We start from the raw sequence: 26,064 nt of genomic DNA, 5'->3' as shown, positions 1-26,064 counted from the left end.
GTCTCCATGGGATCCCCCTTGACGTGGTCTCTGACCGTGGCCCCCAATTCACTTCTAGGGTGTGGCAGGCCTTCTGCAAGGGGATTGGGGCCACGGTCAGCCTGTCCTCTGGGTACCACCCCCAGTCCAACGGACAAGCCGAACGGGCCAACCAGGCTTTGGAGGCGGCCCTGCGCTGCGTGCCCACCAGCAATCCTGCCTCCTGGTCCAAGTTCCTGCCGTGGGTGGAATACTCCCTCAACGCCATGGAGAGCTCTGCTACTGGTATGTCCCCCTTTCAATGTTTCCTGGGCTACCAACCCCCTCTGTTCCCCCAGCAGGAGCTGGAGATCGCAGTGCCGTCTACCAGGGCCCATCTCCGCCGATGTAGGCGCATCTGGAAGACTGCCCGCAAAGCCATCTTGCGGGCCACTGAGCAGTCCCGGCGTTCGGCCAACCGGCGAAGGAGGCCGGCCCCTGCTTACCGGCCTGGCCAGAAGGTCTGGCTGTTGGCCCGGGACCTGCCACTCCAGACCTCGCAGACTTCCTCCAGAAAGCTGAACCCCCGCTACATTGGTCCATACACCATCTGCAGCATCGTCAACCCCTCTGCAGTCCGTTTGGATCCCCTGCGCCCTCAAGGTCCACCCGGTCTTCCACGTCTCGCTCATTAAACCCTTCTCCACCAGCCCCCTGTCCCTCCTGCTCCGACTCCACCTCCCCCACAGGTCCTGTCGGACGGAGAGCCGGTGTGGAGCGTTAACAAGCTGCTGGCGGTCCGCCGACGGGGAAGGGGCTTCCAGTACCTGGGTACTGGAGCTGGGTGCCCCATCCTATCTCGCTGACCCCTCCTCTCGGAAGACTTCTACCGGGAGCACCCGGATGCTCCTGGGCGGTCGTCCGGTGCCTCCCGTAAGGGGGGGGGTACTGTTGTGACTCCTACTCTGGCCCCACCTCCTCCTGGGAATCAGCTCAACCACCACCACCTGGGCCCTCTCCTGCAGCTGCACCCAATCCGCCCAAACGACTCTGCACCCATAAAAGGCCCCTATGCACTCAGGCCAGTGCTTGATCTTACTGATGTTTTTGGCAACACGTCCCGTGGACCCAGCATCTCTCCAGGCTCCCCAGCGACTCCCTGCGTCTTCCAGCGTCTTCCAGAGACTCCTCTGCAACCTTCCTAGCCCCTCTTCCTCTGACCTCTTCCTCTTCCCCTTCCTCGGACGGATTTCTCCTATCCTCTGGACACTTGGACTCCCCCACAGACTCTCGCCCCTGGATCTCGAACTTGGTTCGTCTGCCGCATCGCGCACCTATAGTTTGTCTCGGCCTCTCATTTTGTTTCTTCCCTCCTGGGTTTTTTTTGCTTCATTAAACCTTCAGAGTTTACTTTTTAATTCCCGTGTCTGTCTGCCTTCTTTGGGGTTCCGCCACACTTGACCGCCAGTCATCTCGAGCGTAACAGGGTTAACCCTAACCCTAAGCATGCCTCCTCAGTCAGACCACTTCCTGTGTGTCTTGGTAACAGTTAACTCTAAATTTATGACATTTTAATGACGTTAGTGGTTATGATGGTGCTTGGCTGCAGGCGGTGGAAACATCTCACGGCAGCACTTTGAAGCTCTCATCCATGCCTTTATTACACCTCTATCCATGCCTTTATTACACTCTATCCCTGCCTTTATTACACCTCCGTCCGTGCCTTTATTACACCTCTGTCCCTGCCTTTATTACACCTCTGTCCCTGCCTTTATTACACCTCTGTCCATGCCTTTTTACACCTCTGTCCATGCCTTTATTACACCTCTGTCCATGCCTTTATTACACCTCTGTCCATGCCTTTATTACACCTCTGTCCATGCCTTTATTACACCTCTGTCCATGCCTTATTACACCTCCGTCCATGCCTTTATTACACCTCTATCCATGCCTTTATTACACCTCTATCCATGCCTTTATTACAGCATGGCCGTCTGTCCTCTCTTGCCGTTCCCATATTCTCCTACATAAATGCACATATTGCCGGTCTTGGTTTTCTCTGGTCTTGCTGATCCTGGATTCGCTCCATCAGGACCCGGAGGATGAAGGTGGGCCACATCTCTGATGAGGACGTCTGAAGATGCACCTGGACCTGGTATATTACTGTTAATGCTGATGTGCTCTGTGCACGTGGCCTCTGCTGCACGTCTGCCCGTCCCAGGGAGACGGATCCCTCAGCTGTGGATCTCCTCCAGGTTTCTCCAGGTTTTTCCTGACCTGGTTTGAGGGCCTAAGGACGGAGGAGGTCACACCTGTGCTGCCTGTAAAGTCCTCTGATGCAGCAATCTTGTGATTTTGGGGCTCAGGGCGGCTGATCGGCTTCCCGAGGCACCAGAATTCAGCAGAACCACCTGGAGTGCTGCTCCTAAATCATGAAGCCATCTGCCATCGGACGTTAGACAGCCCCTTTACTCCACATCTTTAAAAGCCATCTCAAAATGCACCTTGATCCTGTGTCAGGTTCAAAATGTTCATTGAAAAATGCTGTTGTAACTACTTATTGTCACTCCTGACCAGAACCCTGACCTGCTTTAGCTGATGTTCTATCACCTCAGGATAGCAGGAGACAACCTGACCATCCATCCCCCATTTTCTTATATGTTCCTTTCTCTATATCATGCTTTGTTTTATCTTGTGACGCTTATGCTTTATCATATGATGCTTACCCTTACGCGTATTGTAATCTTACATGTTCGTGTGCTAGTATAAAAATGAACCTCCCCAGGGCCCACACTGGTAGCTACACTGCACGTGCAGTGGCCCTAGCAGCAAGTAAACCGCAGCTTCCTCTGATGGCAACAGCACAGGATGGAAACTCATCACTTCCTCTCCAACACCCTGCTTTCGTTTTTGCCGTTTTTTTCTTCCGTGTTCTTTTATACTTATTTTATCTGAGCTGCTTTATAATTGTAATGATTGTTTTAAAGTGCTTTATGAATATCATCATGAAACAACTCTGGAATTCTCTGAAACATTTTAGTGTAAAGATGTTTTACCCGACGTGTTTTGAGCTTTCTGTTCTTTCTGTTCTCCGTTCAGCACTTTATTCTCAGCAACACTGATAACGAACTAGAGAAACAGTTTAACCTTTAACCTCTCCTGTATTAAAGGCTTTAGAACAGAAACTGACCTGTTGGATCTGAACTTTCAGCGAAAAGATTTTGCAGAATGTCGTTCCGAGGTATCTTCTCTAAAATCTTCTTGGTGACTTCCACGGCTCCTTGATCTTTGTTAGCGTTCACCATCAAATCCACAACACGCCGTCCTCTCTCTGGTCTCTAGTTGGTAGCTTTTAATCGGGTTGAAGCCTCCCATGACTCCAGGATCTTTCAGGTAAAATTTGAATTTAGCGAATTCTTCCTCAGTTAAATCCTCCAGAACATTCAGCAGGATCTCTTGGGCCATTGTAGCGTCCTGCTGGCAGTAGACCTGCAATCAAGTGAGTGAAGGAACATTTCAGGAGTGAACTACACACCTTCTCTATAGAGCAGGAGTGCCCATTACGTCGATCCCGATCTACCGGTCGATCGGATCTACCGGTCGGTCGGTCGGTCGATCGCGGCGTGACATTTAAAAATATCAGTGTGAAACCAGTCTCACTGACTCACTGACTAAGCAGTCTCACTGACGTCAGTGAGACTGCTTAGTCAGTGAGTCAGTGAGACTGGTTTCACCTGCGAGCTGGGAGGAGCCAGAGGGCATAAAAGGGGCGGTTCTCCTTAGTCTCTCTCTCTCTGGGCTGGGCTGCTGCCACCATACGTCATGGCCGTCTCATCATTTTAGTTTGGGTTTGAATCTTTATTTTCAGCACTCTTTGGGTTTCTTAATAAACATATCCAGATAATTTGATATTTCTGTGTGCTGATTCCCTCCTTTTGTTACAACTTTGAGCCAAGTCGTAACAATCAGCCTATCAGCAGTCCCGTGACTTGATTGACATACAGGGCAGCCAATCAGAAGCGCTAAACTATTCAGCCAATTACCTCTGATTTTAAGCCACCGCTAAAGCTGATGGTCATCAAAATGACTGAGGGAGCGGGACCAAGTAAGAAGACAAAAACAGATCACTTTCATATCGGCCAGTGCAAACATCTACTTTCTACATGAAGATGATGAAGTCCAAAAAGCGTTGCACCGTGACTGATGAACATCTGGAGGTGTGGGTGAGGCTGTCAGCAGCTACGGTCCCTGTGCCTCCCTGGCTGGTTCAGTTCAGTGCACGTCAGCAAAGTAAACTTAGGTAATTACAAAAAAAGGTTAATAGTTAATTATTATGTGTGTTTTGCCATATTGGCTCATTCAGTTAAGCAAAGTACATCAACTGTACATACAAATAATCCTCAATACATTTGAAAATAATTAATGTTTTGCATTTTTGTGGTGGGTAGATCACTTTGACTTGGTCATTTTGTAGCTCGCATGCTGAAAAAGTGTGAGCACCCTGATTTAGAGCCTCCGTCCCCAAACACCATCGTTCAGGAGATGGTTTAAAGGTTGAATGAGTCATTAACGATGGTCCAAAGTTGGTTGTCAGTAACGGGACAGGAAATCAGACAGAGAGAGGAGCAACGATAGTTGTGGGGGAGCAGATCACAGAAAGCTGTTTTGATCATTTTCTGGATGAACCTACATCAACCTTCTCTCTCAAAGCTGCTTTAGTCACATGGGGCCCAAACGCACCTCCCAAATGTGAGACCCCTTAACTCTGAACTCTTTATTTTGAAATGGCAACTAACTTGAATTGGTTTAGTTGGCTGATGGAACTGCTCCAAAGTGACATTTGACAGGCCAACGACCGGGACTGGGACAGCCCATAATACCCATATTAGTAACGTGGACCAACGAAAGGGGACAAAAGCCAAAGTTTCAGAATCAGCCTAAAGAAACATATGACAGAAGACATCAAAGACTTTAGGAACAAAGGCAGCGCATGTGCCATCGAGCTGCATCTTTCCAGGGTCGTGATTAGTAGCAGGTTCTGATACAGTAGCACAGATCATCAAAGAACACGAGCACGTTGTCTAGAATCAAAGAAAAGAACAAAGCTGCATGAAACAGTTGTGATCAGGGCGACTCAAGTAGTTCTGAGGGATCTGGAGACAAGGCGGCATTGTTGATGACACACAGGAACAAACAAAAACATCAATCTGATATTGATATTAGAATGTACAGCACACACACACACACACACACACACACACACTCACCACTCATCTCATACACTCACTCACACACACACACCACACACACCACTCATACACTCACTCACACACACACACACCACACACACACCACTCATACACTCACTCACACACTCACACACACCACTCATACACTCACACACACACACACTCACTCTCACACACACACACCACTCATACACTCACACACACCACACACTCACTCTCACACACACACACCACTCATACACTTCTCACATACACACCCACACACATACACACCACTCATACACTCACTCACACACACACTCATACACACACACACCACCACACACTCACTCACACACTCACACACACACACACACACAAACACACACACAAACACACCACTCACACACACACACACACACAAACTCACACACACACACACCCACTCTACACTCACTCATACACTCACACACACACACACACACTCATACACTCACACACAACACCACACCACTCATACATCACTCACACCACACACCATACACTCACACACTCACTACACACACACACACACACCACTCATACACACACACACACAACACACACACACACCACTCACACACACACACATACACACACACACACACACACACACTCACACACCCACCCACACACACCACTAGGATATCGATCACTCGAGGGTCCAGCAGCAGTAAAATTCCACCACCATGACCCAAACACACTCCGCTCTGCCGTCGACAGTTTGAACAGCTTCATATCGCCGTCGGCGCCACCCTGAATGAAACGGTTCCGTTCTAGAGCGACGACACCAAGACGGTTACCTGAGGCAGGTGTAGCGGGTCCATGCTGTCGGGTCACCTGTTCTTCAGCCCCATCAAGGCTGTGGAGGACACAGTGGTGACACTGGTCACATCACCAGGTGTCTCACACAGGAACTCTTCAAAGCCATCACAGATGTTCACGCTCCGCTCTACATGGGACGGCGTGCCCTCACCATGGGGGCGGAGCGGCACAGCGTTGAGACGGGTGGAGGCCGCCGACCGTGGACGCCCTCATCGTGGGGGCGGAGCAGCACAGCGTTGAGACGGGTGGAGGCCGCCGACCGTGGACGCCCTCACCATCGGAGCGGAACGGCACAGCGTTAAGACGGGTGGAGGCCGCAGACCGCGGACGCCCTCACCATGGGGGCGGAGCGGCACAGCGTTGAGACGGGTGAGGCCGCAGACCGCGGACGCCCTCACCATCGGAGTGGAGCGGCACAGCGTTGAGACGGGTGGAGGCCGCAGACCGTGGACGCCGTCACCATGGGGGCGGAGCGGCACAGCGTTGAGACTGGTGGAGGCCGCCGACCGCGGACGCCCTCACCATCGGGGCGGAGCGGCACAGCGTTGAGACGGGTGGAGGCCGCAGACCGCGGACGCCTTCACCATGGGGGCGGAGCGGCACAGCGTTGAGACGGGTGGAGGCCGCAGACCGTGGACGCCTTCACCATGGGGCGGAGCGGCACAGCGTTGAGACTGGTGGAGGCCGCCGACCGTGGACGCCCTCACCTAGGGGGCGGAGCGGCACAGAGTTGAGACGGGTGGAGGCCGCAGACCGTGGACGCCGTCACCATCGGGGCGGAGCGGCACAGCGTTGAGACTGGTGGAGGCCGCAGACCGTGGACGCCCTCACCATCGGAGCGGAGCGGCACAGCGTTGAGACGGATGGAGGCCGCAGACCGTGGACGCCCTCACCATGGGGGCGGAGCAGCACAGCGTTGAGACGGGGGAGGCCGCAGACCGTGGACGCCGTCACCATCGGGGCGGAGCGGCACAGCGTTGAGACGGGTGGAGGCCGCAGACCGTGGACGCCCTCATCATCGGAGCGGAGCGGCACAGCGTTGAGACGGATGGAGGCCGCAGACCGCGGACGCCCTCACCATGGGGGCGGAGCGGCACAGCGTTGAGACGGGTGGAGGCCGCAGACCGTGGACGCCGTCACCATCAGGGCGGAGCGGCACAGCGTTGAGACGGGTGGAGGCCGCAGACCGTGGACGCCGTCACCATCAGGGCGGAGCGGCACAGCGTTGAGACGGGTGGAGGCCGCAGACCGTGGACGCCGTCACCATCAGGACGGAGCGGCACAGCGTTGAGACGGGTGGAGGCCGCAGACCGTGGACGCCCTCATCATCGGAGCGGAGCGGCACAGCGTTGAGACGGATGGAGGCCGCAGACCGCGGACGCCCTCACCATGGGGGCGGAGCGGCACAGCGTTGAGACGGGTGGAGGCCGCAGACCGCGGACGCCCTCACCATCGGAGCGGAGCGGCACAGCGTTGAGACGGGTGGAGGCCGCAGACCGCGGACGCCCTCACCATCGGGGCGGAGCGGCACAGCGTTGAGACGGTTGGAGGCCGCAGACCGCGGACGCCCTCACCATCGGGGCGGAGCGGCACAGCGTTGAGACGGGTGGAGGCCGCAGACCGCGGACGCCCTCACCATAGGGGCGGAGCGGCACAGCGTTGAGACGGGTGGAGGCCGCAGACCGCGGACGCCGTCACCATGGGGGCGGAGCGGCACAGCGTTGAGACGGGTGGAGGCCGCAGACCGTGGACGCCCTCACCATGGGGCGGAGCGGCACAGCGTTGAAACGGGTGGAGGCCGCAGACCGTTGATGCCCTCACCATGGGGCGGAACGGCACAGCGTTGAGACGGGTGGAGGCCGCAGACCGTTGATGCCCTCACCTTGGGGCGGAGCGGCACAGCGTTGAGACGGGTGGAGGCTGCAGACCGTGGACGCCCTCACCTTGGGGCGGAGCGGCACAGCGTTGAGACGGGTGGAGGCTGCAGACCGTGGACGCCGTCACCATGGGGGCGGAGCGGCACAGCGTTGACGACCTGATTTTCTATTGATTCTTTATTTCTATTTTATTCTATATTTATGTCTATATACTTATAATGCTTATAATATATATATTATATTATGTATATATTATATATATATGCTTATAATATATGCTGTATATATGCTTATAACCTTCTAATCTTATCTGTATTTATTTATTCTGTTTCTATACTTTGTATAGGTTGCTACTATAATATAATTCAATTTCCCCACGGGGATGAATAAAGTACATCTTAATCTTAATCTTATACTGATGATCACAGTTGTGTTATATGGTGCCTACAACATTTGCTCCACTAGATGGCAGCCTTTCCAGAGCTCTATGATTATTTAGCTGGCTGTGGAATAACATTCTAAACACCCCATAGTTCACGCTTGGACAATTCAAGACCCTTAAATTGAGAATTGACATTGCTTTTCTGATGTTGGATGTTAATTTTGTCTCTTGACCGTTCTAAGCTCTCTGTCTCCTCTTGGGATCTATGTTACTGTTTACATCTGTGAGTTCTCATGGTGATCATGAAGGATGAGGCCAACTTGGCTGAGTCGCTTTGGAAAAAGAGGTTTAATCTCACCAGGAAAATTAAAAATAAAGGACAAAGGTGTAGAAAAACAGCCAGTTTGCTAGGATCACGTTGCTCTCTCCTGACAACCTGTGAAATCAGCAATAGGAAAGATGAGGTTGGTTGGACAGACGGGACCTTCATGATGAACATCCAGCAGGTCTAGAACTCATATTCAGGCCGTGAGCTCAACCCTCGTGTTTCTTCAGACGGAAGCTTCTCCTGCGGTCGAACACAAATGCACCGAGGAACCGGGCAAGAACCCAGACCATAAACCAAAGCCAAAGCCGGGGAACAGCGGTTCAGTGAATGTGGTTTTGAAGGTATGGAGGTGGACCAGGGTGTCGGTGGTGAATCTGTAGAAGGTCACAGTGCCAGCGGGGTAGTTCACATAGACGGCGACTCTCCGAAGATCAGTGGATGAGAAGGCGGGGAGGTGTACCCTTTTGTTATCATGGAGGACAAAGTAACCGCTGTCAGAACACAGAAGGCTCCAAGACTGCTGATTCTCTCCAAACCGGCATTGGAGACTGCTTCCATGTCTCCGGATCTTTTTGTATGCCACAGAAATCCAAACCCATCCTGTCCACTCCACCTCCCAGTAACAGCGACCAGTTAGGCTGTTGCTACACAGCAGCTGGGGACAGTCCTGAAACCTCTCTGGATGGTCTGGATATGGTTGGTCCTCGGCCACTGCCCTCATCACCCTGTTGTTGGACACTTGGATTGACCTGTGGACGGTGTTGGTGTCCACGCTGAGCTCACAGTGATCTAAAGGGAGAGAGGAGGAACCAGGAACCAGCTCATGAAACACAACTGAGTCCACTAACTGCTGCTTTTTTCAGAGCGTGACGTGCTGACGCATCAAGTTGATCACTTACACTTCTTCAGACCACTCTTAAGTCTCTCTTTCCCACAATGGTCCAGTCTGGATTGGGAGAAGACACAGAGGAAATGAAATCCAAGGCAGGACAGAGGTTCAACAGATGCCACCTCAACCTTGAGCTCTACACTGTTCGTCCCTGACTTTGGGTCTGCCTGAACCGGTTTGCTCTTGATTCGGTTTGTGAACCTCAGAGCTGGATTTGTGACATCTCTCCATATGCCAACGTCATGGAGGAGAACTTTGCCTATTTCTCTCTAAGGATTCCCTCACAGGCAGTGGCTGCAGCCCAGATGGTTGTGCTGGCATCACCTGATCTTTTTGTATCTCTGACGTGACCCTTTTATTCTCCCTTACGTGGGTTCTCGTACCCTGAAGGTCCAGAAAGCATCACATCTCTCTGCTCAGAGGTGGTTCAGATCTCACAATGTGCTGCTTGAACCACCGAACGTCTGGAAGGTCTCCATGCTCATCAATAAATAGTATCAGGTCTTCATTTTAGGGAGGTGTTTGCATCTACCTGAGAACCTCCAGGCTCAACTCTGGATCCTCCAGAACAGCAGAGAGCTGCTTCGTTCCAACATCTCCAGGATGGTTGAAGCTAAGGTCCAGTTCTTTTAGATGGGTTGGGTTGGACCTCAACGCTGAGGCCAGAGAAGAACATCCTTCTGCTGTGATGAGACAGCCCGATAACCTGCATGCAAGCACATCCACCACACACACACACACACACACACACACACACACACACACGCGCGCACACACACACACACGCACACACACACACACACACACACATTGCTCACTAATTAACAGCTCATTTATGCAAAGTTCTGGGTCCTGTGTCGGGGCCTGGACCTGACTGGGGAGCGAAGCACAGGAACCAGAACCAGACTAAGTCATTTTAAAAGCTGTGGGAGTGAACAGTGGTCGGCTGGTCGGCATTTTTGGTCAAGATATTTCCTCTTTTTGGAAGATAACCAAAATTTCAAGCTGCCATTTAGAAAAACTGATGATGCTGATAAGGAGTACTAACCTGAGGATCTCCAGCCGGCAGTTTGGACTCTTCAGACCAACAGAGAGCTTGTTCAGCCCTGAATCCCTCAGGTCATTGTCCCTCAGGTCCAGCTCTAGCAGACTAGAGGAGGAGGCGCTGAGGACGGGGGACAGAGCTTCACAACTCCTCTCCCTCAGATTGCAGTGACTCAACCTGAAAAAAGAATAGAAGAAGAAAGCAGGAAATCCTTCTGGTTCTCTCCTGCACAATCAGGGACGCAGGCTATTTCTTTAGTTGACCTTTATGAGGACGGAAGGTGCAATGATACGGAATGAAATCAGTTCTTGGAGTAACTACTGCGACTGCCTAAAACGCTGCCAGATGTGATGCGTGTTGCTGAACACCTGCAGACACCTGCAGACACTGCAGACACCTGCAGACACCTGCAGACACCTGCAGACACCTGCAGAACACCTGCAGACACCCGCAGAACACCTGCACACCTGTAGAACACCTGCAGAACACCTGCAGACACCTGCAGAACACCTGCAGACACCTGCAGACACCTGCAGACACCTGCAGAACACCTGCAGACACATGCAGAACACCTGTACACCTGTAGAACACCTGCAGACACCTGCAGACACCTGCAGACACCTGCAGAACACCTGCAGACACCTGCAGAACACCTGCAGACACCTGCAGAACACCTGCAGAACACCTGCAGAACACCTGCAGAACACCTGCAGACACCTGCAGACACCTGCAGACACATGCAGAACACCTGCAGAACACCTGCAGAACACCTGCAGAACACTTACAGGGCTTTTCTGCAGGCTCTGACCACTGGCAGCAGCCTCAGAAGAACCCACTCTGAAGCAGAGTATTTCTTCAGGTCAAACATCTCCAGGTCTTGTCCTGAGGACAGTAACATGAAGCCAAGAGCTGACCACTGAGCAGAGGAGAGACATTCTCATGTCAATCTTCCAGATCTGAGGTTCTGTTGAAGCTCCTGGACCAGTGAACTATCGTTCAGCTCGTTCAGACAGTGGAACAGGTTGATGATTCTCTCTGAGGACAGATTCTCTCCAATCTTCCTCTTGATGTAGCCAATGATTTCCTGATTGGGCTCTGAGCTGCCTTCACCGTTAATTAGACCTCGTAGAAGAACCTGATTGGTCGGCAGAGAAAGACCCAAAAGGAACCGCAGGAACAGGTCCAGGTGTCCTTTTTCATTTTGCAAGGCCTCGTCCACCGCACACTGGTAAAAATCAGCCTGTTTGATTTTGGTGTTGAACAGTTTAGAGTGTAAATAACGTAATAAGGTTGTTTTTTCTGACAGTATGTTGGTGCCAGACTTGGTGAATTTCAAATGTACATGAAGAGCAGCGAGAAACTCCTGAACACTCAGATGGACAAAGCAGAACACCTCCTCCTTGAACAGTCCTCGCTCCCTTCTGAACATCTGCGTGAACACTCCTGAGTAGGCCTCAGCCGACCTGACGGTGATGCCACAGTCTCTTAGATCGGACTCGTAGAAGATCACATTGCCTTTCTGCAGTTGTTCAAATGGCAGCTTTGCCAGAATTGGAATCATCTTACAGCTCTCTGGACTCCATTGTGGAGCTTTCCCGTCTCCTCTCTTGTTTTTCAGTGTGGACTGAACAACCAGAAAGGAGATGTACATCGCTCATCAATAAATAGTATCAGGTCTTCATTTTAGGGAGGGTGTTTGCATCTACCTGAGAACCTCCAGGCTCAACTCTGGATCCTCCAGAACAGCAGAGAGCTGCTTCGTTCCATCATCTCCAGGATGGTTGAAGCTCAGGTCCAGTTCTTTTAGATGGGTTGGGTTGGACCTCAACGCTGAGGCCAGAGAAGAACATCCTTCTGCTGTGATGAGACAGCCCGATAACCTGCATGCAAGCACATCCACCACACACAAACACAACACACACACACACAGACACACACACACACACACACACACACACATGCACACACACACACACACACCACACACTGCTCACTAATTAACAGCTCATTTATGCAAAGTTCTGGGTCGTGTGTCGGGGCCTGGACCTGACTGGGGAGCGAAGCACAGGAACCAGAACCAGACTAAGTCATTTTAAAAGCTGTGGGAGTGAACAGTCGTCGGCTGGTCGGCATTTTGGTAAAGATATTTCCTCTTTTTGGAAGATAAACAAAATTTCAAGCTGCCATTTAGAAAAACTGATGATGCTGATAAGGAGCACTAACCTGAGGATCTCCAGCCGGCAGTTTGGACTCTTCAGACCAACAGAGAGCTTGTTCAGCCCTGAATCCCTCAGCTTATTGTTACTCAGGTCCAGCTCTAGCAGACTAGAGGAGGAGGCGCTGAGGACGGGGGACAGAGCTTCACAACTCCTCTCCCTCAGATTGCAGTGACTCAACCTGAAAAAAGAATAGAAGAAGAAAGCAGGAAATCCTTCTGGTTCTCTCCTGCACAATCAGGGACGCAGGCTTATTTCTTTAGTTGACCTTATGAGGACGGAAGGTGCAATGATACGGAATGAAATCAGTTCTTGGAGTAACTACTGCGACTGCCTAAAACGCTGCCAGATGTGATGCGTGTTGCTGAACACCTGCAGACACCTGCAGACACCTGCAGACACCTGCAGAACACCTGCAGACACCTGCAGACACCTGCAGACACCTGCAGACCTGCAGACACCTGCAGAACACCTGACACCTGCAGACACCTGCAGACACCTAAAGACACCTGCAGACACCTGCAGACACCTCCAGATACCTGCAGAACACCTGCAGACACCTGCAGACACCTGCAGAACACCTGACACCTGCAGACACCTGCAGACACCTAAAGACACCTGCAGACACCTACAGACACCTGCAGACACCTCCAGATACCTGCAGAACACCTGGAGACACCTGCAGACACCTGTAGACACCTGCAGACACCTGCAGAACACCTGTAGAACACCTGCAGAACACCTGCAAAACTCCTGCAGAACACCAGCAGAACACCTGCAGAACACCTGTAGACACCTGCAGAACACCTGTAGACACCCGCAGAACACCTGCAGAACACCTGCAGAACACCTGCAGACACCTGCAGACACCTGCAGACCTGCAGAACACCTGGAGACACCTGCAGACACCTGCAGAACACCTGCAGACATCTGCAAAACACCTGCTGAACACCTGCAGACACCTGCAGACACCTGCAGACACCTGCAGAACACCTTCAGACACTTGCAGAACACCTGCAGAACACTTACACGGCTTTTCTGCAGGCTGTGACCACTGGCAGCAGCCTCAGAAGAACCCACTCTGAAGCAGAGTATTTCTTCAGGTCAAACATCTCCAGGTCTTGTCCTGAGGACAGTAACATGAAGCCAAGAGCTGACCACTGAGCAGGGGAGAGACTTTCTGTTGTCAATCTTCCAGATCTGAGGTTCTGTTGAACCTCCTGGACCAGTGAACTATCGTTCAGCTCGTTCAGACAGTGGAACAGGTTGATGATTCTCTCTGAGGACAGATTCTCTCCAATCTTCTCCTTGATGTAGCCAATGATTTCCTGATTGGGCTCTGAGCTGCCTTCACCGTTAATTAGACCTCGTAGAAGAACCTGATTGGTCGGCAGAGAAAGACCCAAAAGGAACCACAGGAACAGGTCCAGGTGTCCTTTTTCATTTTGCAAGGCCTCGTCCACCGCACACTGGTAAAAATCAGCCTGTTTGATTTTGGAGTTGGACAGTTTAGAGCGTAATAACGTAATAAGGTTGTTTTTTCTGACAGTATGTTGGTGCCAGACTTGGTGAATTTCAAATGTACATGAAGAGCAGCGAGAACTCCTGAACACTCAGATGGACAAAGCAGAACACCTCCTCCTTGAACAGTCCTCGCTCCCTTCTGAACATCTGCGTGAACACTCCTGAGTAGGCATCAGCCGACCTGACGGTGATGCCACAGTCTCTTAGATCGGACTCGTAGAAGATCACATTGCCTTTCTGCAGTTGTTCAAATGCCAGCTTTGCCAGAATTGGAATCATCTCACAGCTCTCTGGACTCCATTGTGGAGCTTTCCTGTCTCCTCTCTTGTTTTCAGTGTGGACTGAACAACCAGGAAGTAGATGTACATCGCTCATCAATAAATAGTATCAGGTCTTCATTTTAGGGAGGGTGTTTGCATCTACCTGAGAACCTCCAGGCTCAACTCTGGATCCTCCAGAACAGCAGAGAGCTGCTTCGTTCCAACATCTCCAGGATGGTTGAAGCTCAGGTCCAGTTCTTTTAGATGGGTTGGGTTGGACCTCAACGCTGAGGCCAGAGAAGAACATCCTTCTGCTGTAATGAGACAGCCCGATAACCTGCATGCAAGCACATCCACCACACACACACACAACACACACACACACACACACACCACACACACACACACACACACACACACACACACAACACACACACACACACAAACACCATTCACATCCACATCCACACACACACACACACACACACAACCACCATTCACATCCACATCCACACACACACACACACACACACACACACACATTTCTCACTAATTAACAGCTCATTTATGCAAAGTTCTGGGTCCTGTGTCGGGGCCTGGACCTGACTGGGGAGCGAAGCACAGGAACCAGAACCAGACTAAGTCATTTTAAAAGCTGTGGGAGTGAACAGTGGTCGGCTGGTCGGCATTTTTGGTCAAGATATTTCCTCTTTTTGGAAGATAACCAAAATTTCAAGCTGCCATTTAGAAAAACTGATGATGCTGATAAGGAGTACTAACCTGAGGATCTCCAGCCGGCAGTTTGGACTCTTCAGACCAACAGAGAGCTTGTTCAGCCCTGAATCCCTCAGGTCATTGTCGCTCAGGTCCAGCTCTAGCAGACTAGAGGAGGAGGCACTGAGGACGGGGGACAGAGCTTTACAACTCCTCTCCGTCAGATTGCAGTGACTCAACCTGAAAAAAAAAAAAGAAGAAGAAAGCAGGAAATCCTTCTGGTTCTCTCCTGCACAATCAGGGACGCAGGCTTATTTCTTTAGTTGACCTTTATGAGGACGGAAGGTGCAATGATACGGAATGAAATCAGTTCTTGGAGTAACGACTGCGACTGCCTAAGACGCTGCCAGATGTGATGCGTGTTCCTGAACACCTGCAGACACCTGCAGACACCTGCAGACACCTACAGAACACCTGCAGACACCTGTAGACACCTGCAGACACCTGCAGAACACCTGCAGAACACCTGCAGACACCTGCAAAACATCTGTAGAACACCTGTAGAACACCTGCAGACACCTGTAGAACACCTGCAGAACACCTGCAGAACACCTGCAGAACATCTGCAGAACACCTGCAGAACACCTGCAGAACACGTGCAGACACTGCAGATACCTGCAGACACCTGCAGACACCTGCAGAACACCTGTAGACACCTACAGAACACCTGCAGAACACCTGTAGACACCTACAGTACACCTGCAGAACACCTGCAGAACACCTGTAGACACCTGCAGAACACCTGCAAAACTCCTGCAGAACACCAGCAGAACACCTGCAGACACCTGCAGAACACCTGCAGACACCTGCAGACACCTGCAGACACCTGCAGAACACCTGCAGACACCTGCAGACACCTGCAGACACCTGCAGAACACCAGCAGAACACCTACAGACACCTGCAAAACTCCTGCAGAACACCAGCAGAACACCTGCAGAACACCTGCAGATACCTGCAGAACACCTACAGACACCTGCAGACACCTGCAGACACCTGCAGAACACCTGCAGAACACCAGCAGAACACCTACAGACACCTGCAAAACTCCTGCAGAACACCAGCAGAACACCTGCAGAACACCTGCAGATACCTGCAGAACACCTACAGACACCTGCAGACTCCTGCAGAACACCAGCAGAACACCTGCAGAACACCTGCAGATACCTGCAGAACACCTACAGACACCTGCAGACACCTGCAGACACCTGCAGAACACCTGCAGAACACCAGCAGAACACCTACAGACACCTGCAAAACTCCTGCAGAACACCAGCAGAACACCTGCAGAACACCTGCAGATACCTGCAGAACACCTACAGACACCTGCAGACACCTGCAGAACACCTGCAGAACACCTGCAGAACACCTGCAGACACCTGCAAAACATCTGTAGAACACCTGTAGAACACCTGCAGACACCTGTAGAACACCTGCAGAACACCTGCAGAACACCTGCAGAACACCTGCAGAACATCTGCAGAACACCTGCAGAACACCTGCAGAACACGTGCAGACACCTGCAGATACCTGCAGACACCTGCAGACACCTGCAGAACACCTGTAGACACCTACAGAACACCTGCAGAACACTGTAGACACCTACAGTACACCTGCAGAACACCTGCAGAACACCTGTAGACACCTGCAGAACACCTGCAAAACTCCTGCAGAACACCAGCAGAACACCTGCAGACACCTGCAGAACACCTGCAGACACCTGCAGACACCTGCAGACACCTGCAGAACACCTGCAGACACCTGCAGACACCTGCAGACACCTGCAGACACCTGCAGACACCTGCAGAACACCAGCAGAACACCTACAGACACCTGCAAAACTCCTGCAGAACACCAGCAGAACACCTGCAGAACACCTGCAGATACCTGCAGAACACCTACAGACACCTGCAGACACCTGCAGACACCTGCAGAACACCTGCAGACACCTGCAGACACCTGCAGACACCTGCAGACAGCTGCAGAACACCAGCAGAACACCTACAGACACCTGCAGAACACCTGCAGACACCTGCAGACACCTGCAGAACAACTGCAGACACCTGCAGACACCTGCAGAACACCTGCAGACATCTACAGAACAACTGCAGACACCTGCAGACACCTACAGACACCTACAGAACAACTGCAGACACCTGCAGACACCTGCAGAACACCTGCAGACACCTGCAGACACCTGCAGACACCTACAGACACCTGCAGACACCTGCAGAACACCTACACGGCTTTTCTGCAGGCTGTGACCACTGGCAGCAGCCTCAGAAGAACCCACTCTGAAGCAGAGTATTTCTTCAGGTCAAACATCTCCAGGTCTTGTCCTGAGGACAGTAATATGAAGCCAAGAGCTGACCACTGAGCAGAGGAGAGACTTTCTGTTGTCAATCTTCTGGATCTGAGGTTCTTTTGAACCTCCTGGACCAGTGAACTATCGTTCAGCTCGTTCAGGCAGTGGAACACACACACACACACACACACTCACACACATTGCTCACTAATTAACAGTTCATTTATGCAAAGTTCTGGGTCGTGTGTCGGGGCCTGGACCTGACTGGGGAGCGAAGCACAGGAAACAGAACCAGACTAAGTCATTTTAAAAGCTGTGGGAGTGAACAGTGGTCGGCTGGTCGGCATTTTTGGTCAAGATATTTCCTCTTTTTGGAAGATAACCAAAATTTCAAGCTGCCATTTAGAAAAACTGATGATGCTGATAAGGAGTACTAACCTGAGGATCTCCAGCCGGCAGTTTGGACTCCTCAGACCAACAGAGAGCTTGTTCAGCCCTGAATCCCTCAGGTCATTGTTACTCAGGTCCAGCTCTAGCAGACTAGAGGAGGAGGCGCTGAGGACGGGGGACAGAGCTTCACAACTCCTCTCCCTCAGATTGCAGTGACTCAACCTGAAAAAAGAATAGAAGAAGAAAGCAGGAAATCCTTCTGGTTCTCTCCTGCACAATCAGGGACGCAGGCTTATTTCTTTAGTTGACCTTTATGAGGACGGAAGGTGCAATGATACGGAATGAAATCAGTTCTTGGAGTAACTACTGCGACTGCCTAAAACGCTGCCAGATGTGATGCGTGTTGCTGAACACCTGCAGACACCTGCAGAACACCTGCAGACACCTGCAGAACACCTGCAGACACCTGCAGAACACCTGACACCTGCAGACACCTGCAGAACACCTGCAGACACCTGCAGAACACCTGCAGACACCTGCAGACACCTGCAGACACCTGCAGACACCTGCAGACACCTGCAGAACACCTGCAGACACCTGCAGAACACCTGCAGAACACCTGCAGAACACCTGCAGACACCTGCAGACACCTGCAGAACACTTACAGACACCTAAAGACACCTGGAGAACACTTGCAGAACACCTGCAGACACCTGCAGAACACCTGCAGAACACCTGCAGACACCTGCAGAACACCTGCAGACACCTGCAGACACCTGCAGACCACCTGCAGACACCTGTAGACACCTGCAGAACACCTGCAGACACCTGCAGACACCTGCAGAACACCTACAGAACACCTGCAGACCACCTGCAGACACCTGCAGAACACCTGCAGACACCTGCAGACACCTGCAGACACCTGCAGACACCTGCAGAACACCTGCAGAACTCCTGAAGACACCTGCAGAACACCTGGAGACACCTACAGAACACCTGCAGACACCTGCAGAACATCTGCTGACCACCTGCAGACACCTGCAGAAAACCTGCAGACACTTGCAGAACACCTGCAGAACACTTACATGGCTTTTCTGCAGGCTCTGACCACTGGCAGCAGCCTCAGAAGAACCCACTCTGAAGCAGAGTATTTCTTCAGGTCAAACATCTCCAGGTCTTGTCCTGAGGACAGTAACATGAAGCCAAGAGCTGACCACTGAGCAGAGGAGAGACTTTCTGTTGTCAATCTTCCAGATCTGAGGTTCTGTTGAACCTCCTGGACCAGTGAACTATCGTTCAGCTCGTTCAGACAGTGGAACAGGTTGATGATTCTCTCTGAGGACAGATTCTCTCCAATCTTCTCCTTGATGTAGCCAATGATTTCCTGATTGGGCTCTGAGCTGCCTTCACCGTTAATTAGACCTCGTAGAAGAGCCTGATTGGTCGGCAGAGAAAGACCCAAAAGGAACCACAGGAACAGGTCCAGGTGTCCTTTTTCATTTTGCAAGGCCTCGTCCACCGCACACTGGTAAAAATCAGCCTGTTTGATTTTGGTGTTGGGCAGTTTAGAGCCTAAATAACGTAATAAGGTTGTTTTTTCTGACAGTATGTTGGTGCCAAAATTGGTGAATGTCAAATGTGCATGAAGAGCAGCGAGAAACTCCTGAACACTCAGATGGACAAAGCAGAACACCTCCTCCTTGAACAGTCCTCGCTCCCTTCTGAACATCTGCGTGAACACTCCTGAGTAGGCATCAGCCGACCTGACGGTGATGCCACAGTCTCTTAGATCGGACTCGTAGAAGATCACATTGCCTTTCTGCAGTTGTTCAAATGCCAGCTTTGCCAGAATTGGAATCATCTCACAGCTCTCTGGACTCCATTGTGGAGCTTTCCCGTCTCCTCTCTTGTTTTTCGGTGTGGACTGAACAACCAGGAAGTCGATGTACATCGCTCATCAATAAATAGTATCAGGTCTTCATTTTAGGGAGGGTGTTTGCATCTACCTGAGAACCTCCAGGCTCAACTCTGGATCCTCCAGAAGAGCAGAGAGCTGCTTCGTTCCATCATCTCCAGGATGGTTGAAGCTCAGGTCCAGTTCTTTTAGATGGGTTGGGTTGGACCTCAACGCTGAGGCCAGAGAAGAACATCCTTCTGCTGTGATGAGACAGCCCGATAACCTGCATGCAAGCACATCCACCACACACACACACACACACACCACACACACACACCACACACACACACAACACACACACACACACGCACACACACACACACACACACTCACACACATTGCTCACTAATTAACAGCTCATTTATGCAAAGTTCTGGGTCGTGTGCCGGGGCCTGGACCTGACTGGGGAGCGAAGCACAGGAAACAGAACCAGACTAAGTCATTTTAAAAACTGTGGGAGTGAACAGTGGTCGGCTGGTCGGCATTTTTGGTAAAGATATTTCCTCTTTTTGGAAGATAACCAAAATTTCAAGCTGCCATTTAGAAAAACTGATGATGCTGATAAGGAGCACTAACCTGAGGATCTCCAGCCGGCAGTTTGGACTCTTCAGACCAACAGAGAGCTCGTTCAGCCCTGAATCCCTCAGGTCATTGTCACTCAGGTCCAGCTCTAGCAGACTAGAGGAGGAGGCGCTGAGGACGGGGGACAGAGCTTCACAACTCCTCTCCCTCAGATTGCAGTGACTCAACCTGAAAAAAGAAAAGAAGAAGAAAGCAGGAAATCCTTCTGGTTCTCTCCTGCACAATCAGGGACGCAGGCTTATTTCTTTAGTTGACCTTTATGAGGACGGAAGGTGCAATGATACGGAATGAAATCAGTTCTTGGAGTAACTACTGCGACTGCCTAAAACGCTGCCAGATGTGATGCGTGTTGCTGAACACCTGCAGACACCTGCAGACACCTGCAGACACCTGCAGACACCTGCAGACACCTGCAGAACACCTGCAGAACACCTGCAGAACACCTGCAGACACCTGCAGAACACCTGCAGACACCTGCAGACACCTGCAGACACCTGCAGACACCTGCAGACACCTGCAGAACACCTGCAGACACCTGCAGACACCTGCAGAACACCTGCAGAACACCTGCAGAACACCTGCAGACACCTGCAGACACCTGCTGAACACCTGCAGACACCTGCAGACACCTGCAGAACACCTGCAGAACACCTGCAGAACACCTGCAGACACCTGCAGACACCTGCAGACACCTGCAGAACACCTGCGAACCTCAGAGACACCTGCAGACACCTGCAGAACACCTGCAGACACCTGCAGAACACCTGCTGAACACCTACAGAACACATGCAGACACTGCAGACACCTGCAGACACATGCAGAACACCTGCAACACCTGCAGACACCTGCAGAACATCTGCAGAACACCTGCAGAACACCTGCAGAACACCTGTAGAACACTGCAGAACACCTGCAGAACACCTACAGACACCTGCAGACACATGCAGAGCACCTGCAGACACCTGCAGACACCTGCAGACACCTGTAGAACACCTGCAGACATCTGCAGACATCTGCAGAACACCTGCAGAACACCTGCAGACACCTGCAGACATCTGCAGACACCTGTAGAACACCTACAGACACCTGCAGAACACTTGCAGAACACCTGCAGACACCTGCAGACACCTGCAGATATCTGCAGAACACCTGCAGAACACCTGCAGACACCTGCAGAACACCTACAGACACCTGCAGAACACCTACAGAACACCTGCAGAACACCTGCAGACACATGAGACATCTTCAGACACCTGCAGACATCTGCAGACACCTGCAGAACACCTGCAGAGACATGCAGAACACCTGCAGACACCTGCAGACACCTGCAGAACACCTGCAGACACCTGCAGACACCTGCAGAACACCTGCAGAACACTTACAGGGCTTTTCTGCAGGCTGTGACCACTGGCAGCAGCCTCAGAAGAACCCACTCTGAAGCAGAGTATTTCTTCAGGTCAAACATCTCCAGGTCTTGTCCTGAGGACAGTAATATGAAGCCAAGAGCTGACCACTGAGCAGAGGAGAGACTTTCTGTTGTCAATCTTCTGGATCTGAGGTTCTGTTGAACCTCCTGGACCAGTGAACTATCGTTCAGCTCGTTCAGACAGTGGAACAGGTTGATGATTCTCTCTGAGGACAGATTCTCTCCAATCTTCCTCTTGATGTAGCCAATGATTTCCTGATTGGGCTCTGAGCTGCCTTCACCGTTAATTAGACCTCGTAGAAGAGCCTGATTGGTCGGCAGAGAAAGACCCAAAAGGAACCGCAGGAACAGGTCCAGGTGTCCTTTTTCATTTTGCAAGGCCTCGTCCACCGCACACTGGTAAAAATCAGCCTGTTTGATTTTGGTGTTGAACAGTTTAGAGCATAAATAACGTAATAAGGTTGTTTTTTTTGACAGTATGTTGGTGCCAGACTTGGTGAATTTCAAATGTACATGAAGAGCAGCGAGAAACTCCTGAACACTCAGATGGACAAAGCAGAACACCTCCTCCTTGAACAGTCCTCGCTCCCTTCTGAACATCTGCGTGAACACTCCTGAGTAGGCATCAGCCGACCTGACGGTGATGCCACAGTCTCTTAGATCGGACTCGTAGAAGATCACATTGCCTTTCTGCAGTTGTTCAAATGCCAGCTTTGCCAGAATTGGAATCATCTCACAGCTCTCTGGACTCCATTGTGGAGCTTTCCCGTCTCCTCTCTTGTTTTTCTGTGTGGACTGAACAACCAGGAAGTAGATGTACATCGCTGTGAGAGTCTTGGGCAGCTCTTCTCGCATCTTCAACACATCCTCAAAAACCTTTGCAGTGACCCAGCAGAAGATTGGGATGTGACACATGATATGGAGGCTTCGAGATGCCTTGATGTGTGAGATGATCCTGCACGCCTGCTCCTCCTCCTTGAACTTCCTCCTAAAGTACTCTTCCTTCTGCTCGTCAGTAAACCCTCGCACCTCTGTCCTCATGTCCACAAAATCCGGATGGATCTGATTGGCTGCCGCGGGCCTCGTGGTTATCCAGAGTCGAGCGGAGGGGAGAAGACTTCTGTTAATGAGGTTTGTGAGCAGGACCTCCACCGAGCACGGTGCCTTCACATCTATATCCGCCTCCTGGAATTCATTGGTTCTGGTGTCCATTTCTAGTCGGCTCTCATCCAGCCCATCCAAGATAAACAGAAGCTTGAATTTACAATTGTCAAAATTGGCGTCTCCTGATGACTGCAGAGCTGTAAAGATGCTGTTAAGAGCCTCTATTTGAATGGCCCTGGACTCTTGGATGCATTTATGAGTGAGTTCAGCCAAGGATCGGTCTTTCTTCTTCAACTGGTTCAGGTGGCGAAAGGTGAACGGCAATATGAGATGCACGTCTTGATTGGCTCGTTGTTCTGCCCAGTCCAACACAAACTTGCGGATTAGAAAGGTTTTGCCAATTCCTGCATTTCCGTTGGTCAGAACAGTTCTTATGGGTTTATATTTCCCAGCTGGAGGTGTAAACAGGTCACTGGGACTAATGGGTTGTTCTGTGTCTGAAGGGTTCCCAACCATGTCAATCTGAGTGACTTCGTGCTGAGCATTGATGTGTATGTCGCCACCGGTGGTGACGTACAGCTGTGTGTAGACGTCGTCCAGCCGTTGCTCGTCTGCCTTCTCATCACAGCCTTCCTGCACACACATAAACTTGCTCCTCAGGTTTGACTGAAGGTTTGATTGATAAGAGCCGATGGGGACGTGTTCACATGTGGGACCTTAAAGCAAAATATACATGCACATGTGTTAGTCGATATATTCAGCAGATATGAATATATTATATATTTATTCCAGAGTGCTTTGAGCTGATGTTTTACAGTTTATCTTCTTCTCAGGTCCAGTTGGGCTTCACATTTCAAAAAGACAAGAACAGCATCACTGGAGTAAAACAATCCCAAAAACTTAAGTAAAGAACTCAGAAGAGCTTTTAAAGCAGGTACGACTGGAATTCTTTCAGACTGACGCTGCAGCAATTTGCTGTTGATGCTGCTGTTGAGATCTGACGCTCAAAGTTTCAGACTGGATCAAGTTTCACTGATTCCAGATCAGGAAAAACAATGAAAGTGGTGGCGGGTCTCAGCAGGTCCGAAGGGTTGATCATGAGTTCTGAACTTGATAGGAGACAAACCTCCATTCCAAGAAAAGACGGTGCAGCTCATCTGGAAGGATGGGTTAACCCTAACCCTAAGCATGCCTCCTCAGTCAGACCACTTCCTGTGTGTCTTGGTAACAGTTAACTCTAAATTACGACATTTTAATGACGTTAGTGGTTATGATGGTGCTTGGCTGCAGGCGGTGAAAACATCTCACGGCAGCACTTTGAAGCTCTCATCCATGCCTTTATAACACTTCTATCCATGCCTTATTACCCTCTATCATGCCTTTATTACACTCTATCCATGCCTTTATTACACCTCTACATGCCTTTATTACACCTCCATCCATGCCTTATTAAACCTCTATCCATGCCTTATTACACCTCCGTCAATGCCTTTATACACCTCCATCCATGCCTTTATTACACCTCTATCCATGCCTTTATTACACCTCTATCCATGCCTTTATGCCACCTCTATCCATGCCTTTATTACACCTCTATCCATGCCTTTATTACACCTCTATCCATGCCTTTATTACACCTCTATCTATGCCTTCATTACATCTCTATCCATGCCTTTATTACACCTCTGTCCATGCCTTTATTACACCTCTGTCCATGCCTTTATTACACCTCTATCCATGCCTTTATACCACCTCTATCCATGCCTTTATTACACCTCCATCCATGCCTTTATTACACCTCTGTCCATGCCTTTTTTACACTCTATCCATGCCTTTATACACCTCCATCCATGCCTTTATTACACCTTTATCCATGCCTTTATTACACCTCTATCCATGCCTTTATTACACCTCTATCCATGCCTTTATTACACCTCTGTCCATGCCTTTATACCACCTCTATCCATGCCTTTATTACTTAATGGATTCTTAACATCCGCTCACTCACGAACAAGGAACACCTCATCCACGATCTCCTAACTGACCGCAATTTCGACTTTCTTTGTATTACGGAAACCTGGTAACAACTAAATGACTTCTCCTCACTCAACGACTCCACCCCACCGGACTATACATATTTTCCCACCCCCGGTCCCACGGCCGTGGTGGTGGTATCGCAGTGATTCACCACCAGAAGTGGAAGATCCTTCCGCTGTCTTTGCTTCCATCATCCTCATTTGAACATTTGGCACTTACACTCTCTGGACCCACTCCCACCATCATTGCCACTATTTAGCGCCCCCCAAGCCCCACAGCGACTCCTAAATGACTTTGCCGTCTTGCTCACCATCTATGTACACTATCTCCAAACATAACAATACTAGGGGACTTCAATATCCACATGGACAATACCAATCTGCCCCTCACCAGAGACTTTTATCATGCCTGGAGAGCTTTGGACTGCAAATTTATCAACTTCCCAACGCACACTAAAGGACACACTCTGGACCTTCTCTGCTGCTCTGGTCTCATCCCCCTCTACTGCACTGCTGATGAGCTCCATGTCAGCGACCATTTCCTCATCTCTTTCAGCACTGCACTCCGCCACTTCAGAGTTAAGTCACCACGCTTTATCTCATTCCGCAATTTGAAAAACATCAACACTGACCCGTTAGTTCCCACATTAATGATATTATCATCCCAGACTGTTTTACTACCACCGACGAAATCACATCCCACTGTCACAGCTGCGGGCAATCATGCCCGTGAGCCGCCTCGCCCCGCACACCTGTTGTGCATCAGGACTCTAATGAGCACTCTTCTTAATCCCCGGAGGCACACTGCTCCCTGCCAGATCGTTATTCGTTCCTGATGACTTTCCAGCGTATTCCTGTTTGCCTGCCTGCCCGGTTCCGATCTTGCCTGTTCCTGACCATTCTGTTTAGTCTGCTCCCCTG

At 50.8% G+C, this 26,064-nt stretch overlaps 1 protein-coding gene across 6 annotated transcripts in view; it reads right to left on the bottom strand.

Annotated features, from left to right (window-relative positions):
- Positions 1-24,244, bottom strand: part of LOC130519850 (NACHT, LRR and PYD domains-containing protein 12-like) — a 51,223-nt gene extending 26,979 nt beyond the window's left edge. For 3 of the 6 annotated variants that reach the window (XM_057023450.1, XM_057023452.1, XM_057023453.1), the window contains exons 1-7: positions 21,960-24,244; positions 20,572-20,745; positions 20,045-20,218; positions 18,087-18,260; positions 12,795-12,968; positions 12,278-12,451; positions 10,575-10,748 (exon numbers count right to left, since the gene is read on the bottom strand). In XM_057023450.1, coding sequence (XP_056879430.1) covers positions 10,575-10,748; positions 12,278-12,451; positions 12,795-12,968; positions 18,087-18,260; positions 20,045-20,218; positions 20,572-20,745; positions 21,960-23,752 — 2,837 coding nt within the window. In that variant the 5' untranslated portion in view covers positions 23,753-24,244. Of the gene's footprint in view, positions 1-8,638; positions 9,427-9,536; positions 9,584-10,058; positions 10,233-10,574; positions 10,749-12,277; positions 12,452-12,794; positions 12,969-18,086; positions 18,261-19,123; positions 20,219-20,571; positions 20,746-21,959 lie in introns of those variants that run through there. The other 3 variants (XM_057023454.1, XM_057023451.1, XM_057023455.1) reach the window with 3 other exon arrangements.
- Positions 24,245-26,064: the final 1,820 nt, after the last annotated feature.

This window comes from Takifugu flavidus, unplaced genomic scaffold (assembly GCF_003711565.1).
Source record: "Takifugu flavidus isolate HTHZ2018 unplaced genomic scaffold, ASM371156v2 ctg229, whole genome shotgun sequence".
Lineage (NCBI taxonomy): Eukaryota > Metazoa > Chordata > Actinopteri > Tetraodontiformes > Tetraodontidae > Takifugu > Takifugu flavidus.
The sequence above is the reverse complement of the archived record's forward strand: the minus strand, read 5'-3'. Positions and strand labels throughout refer to the sequence as shown.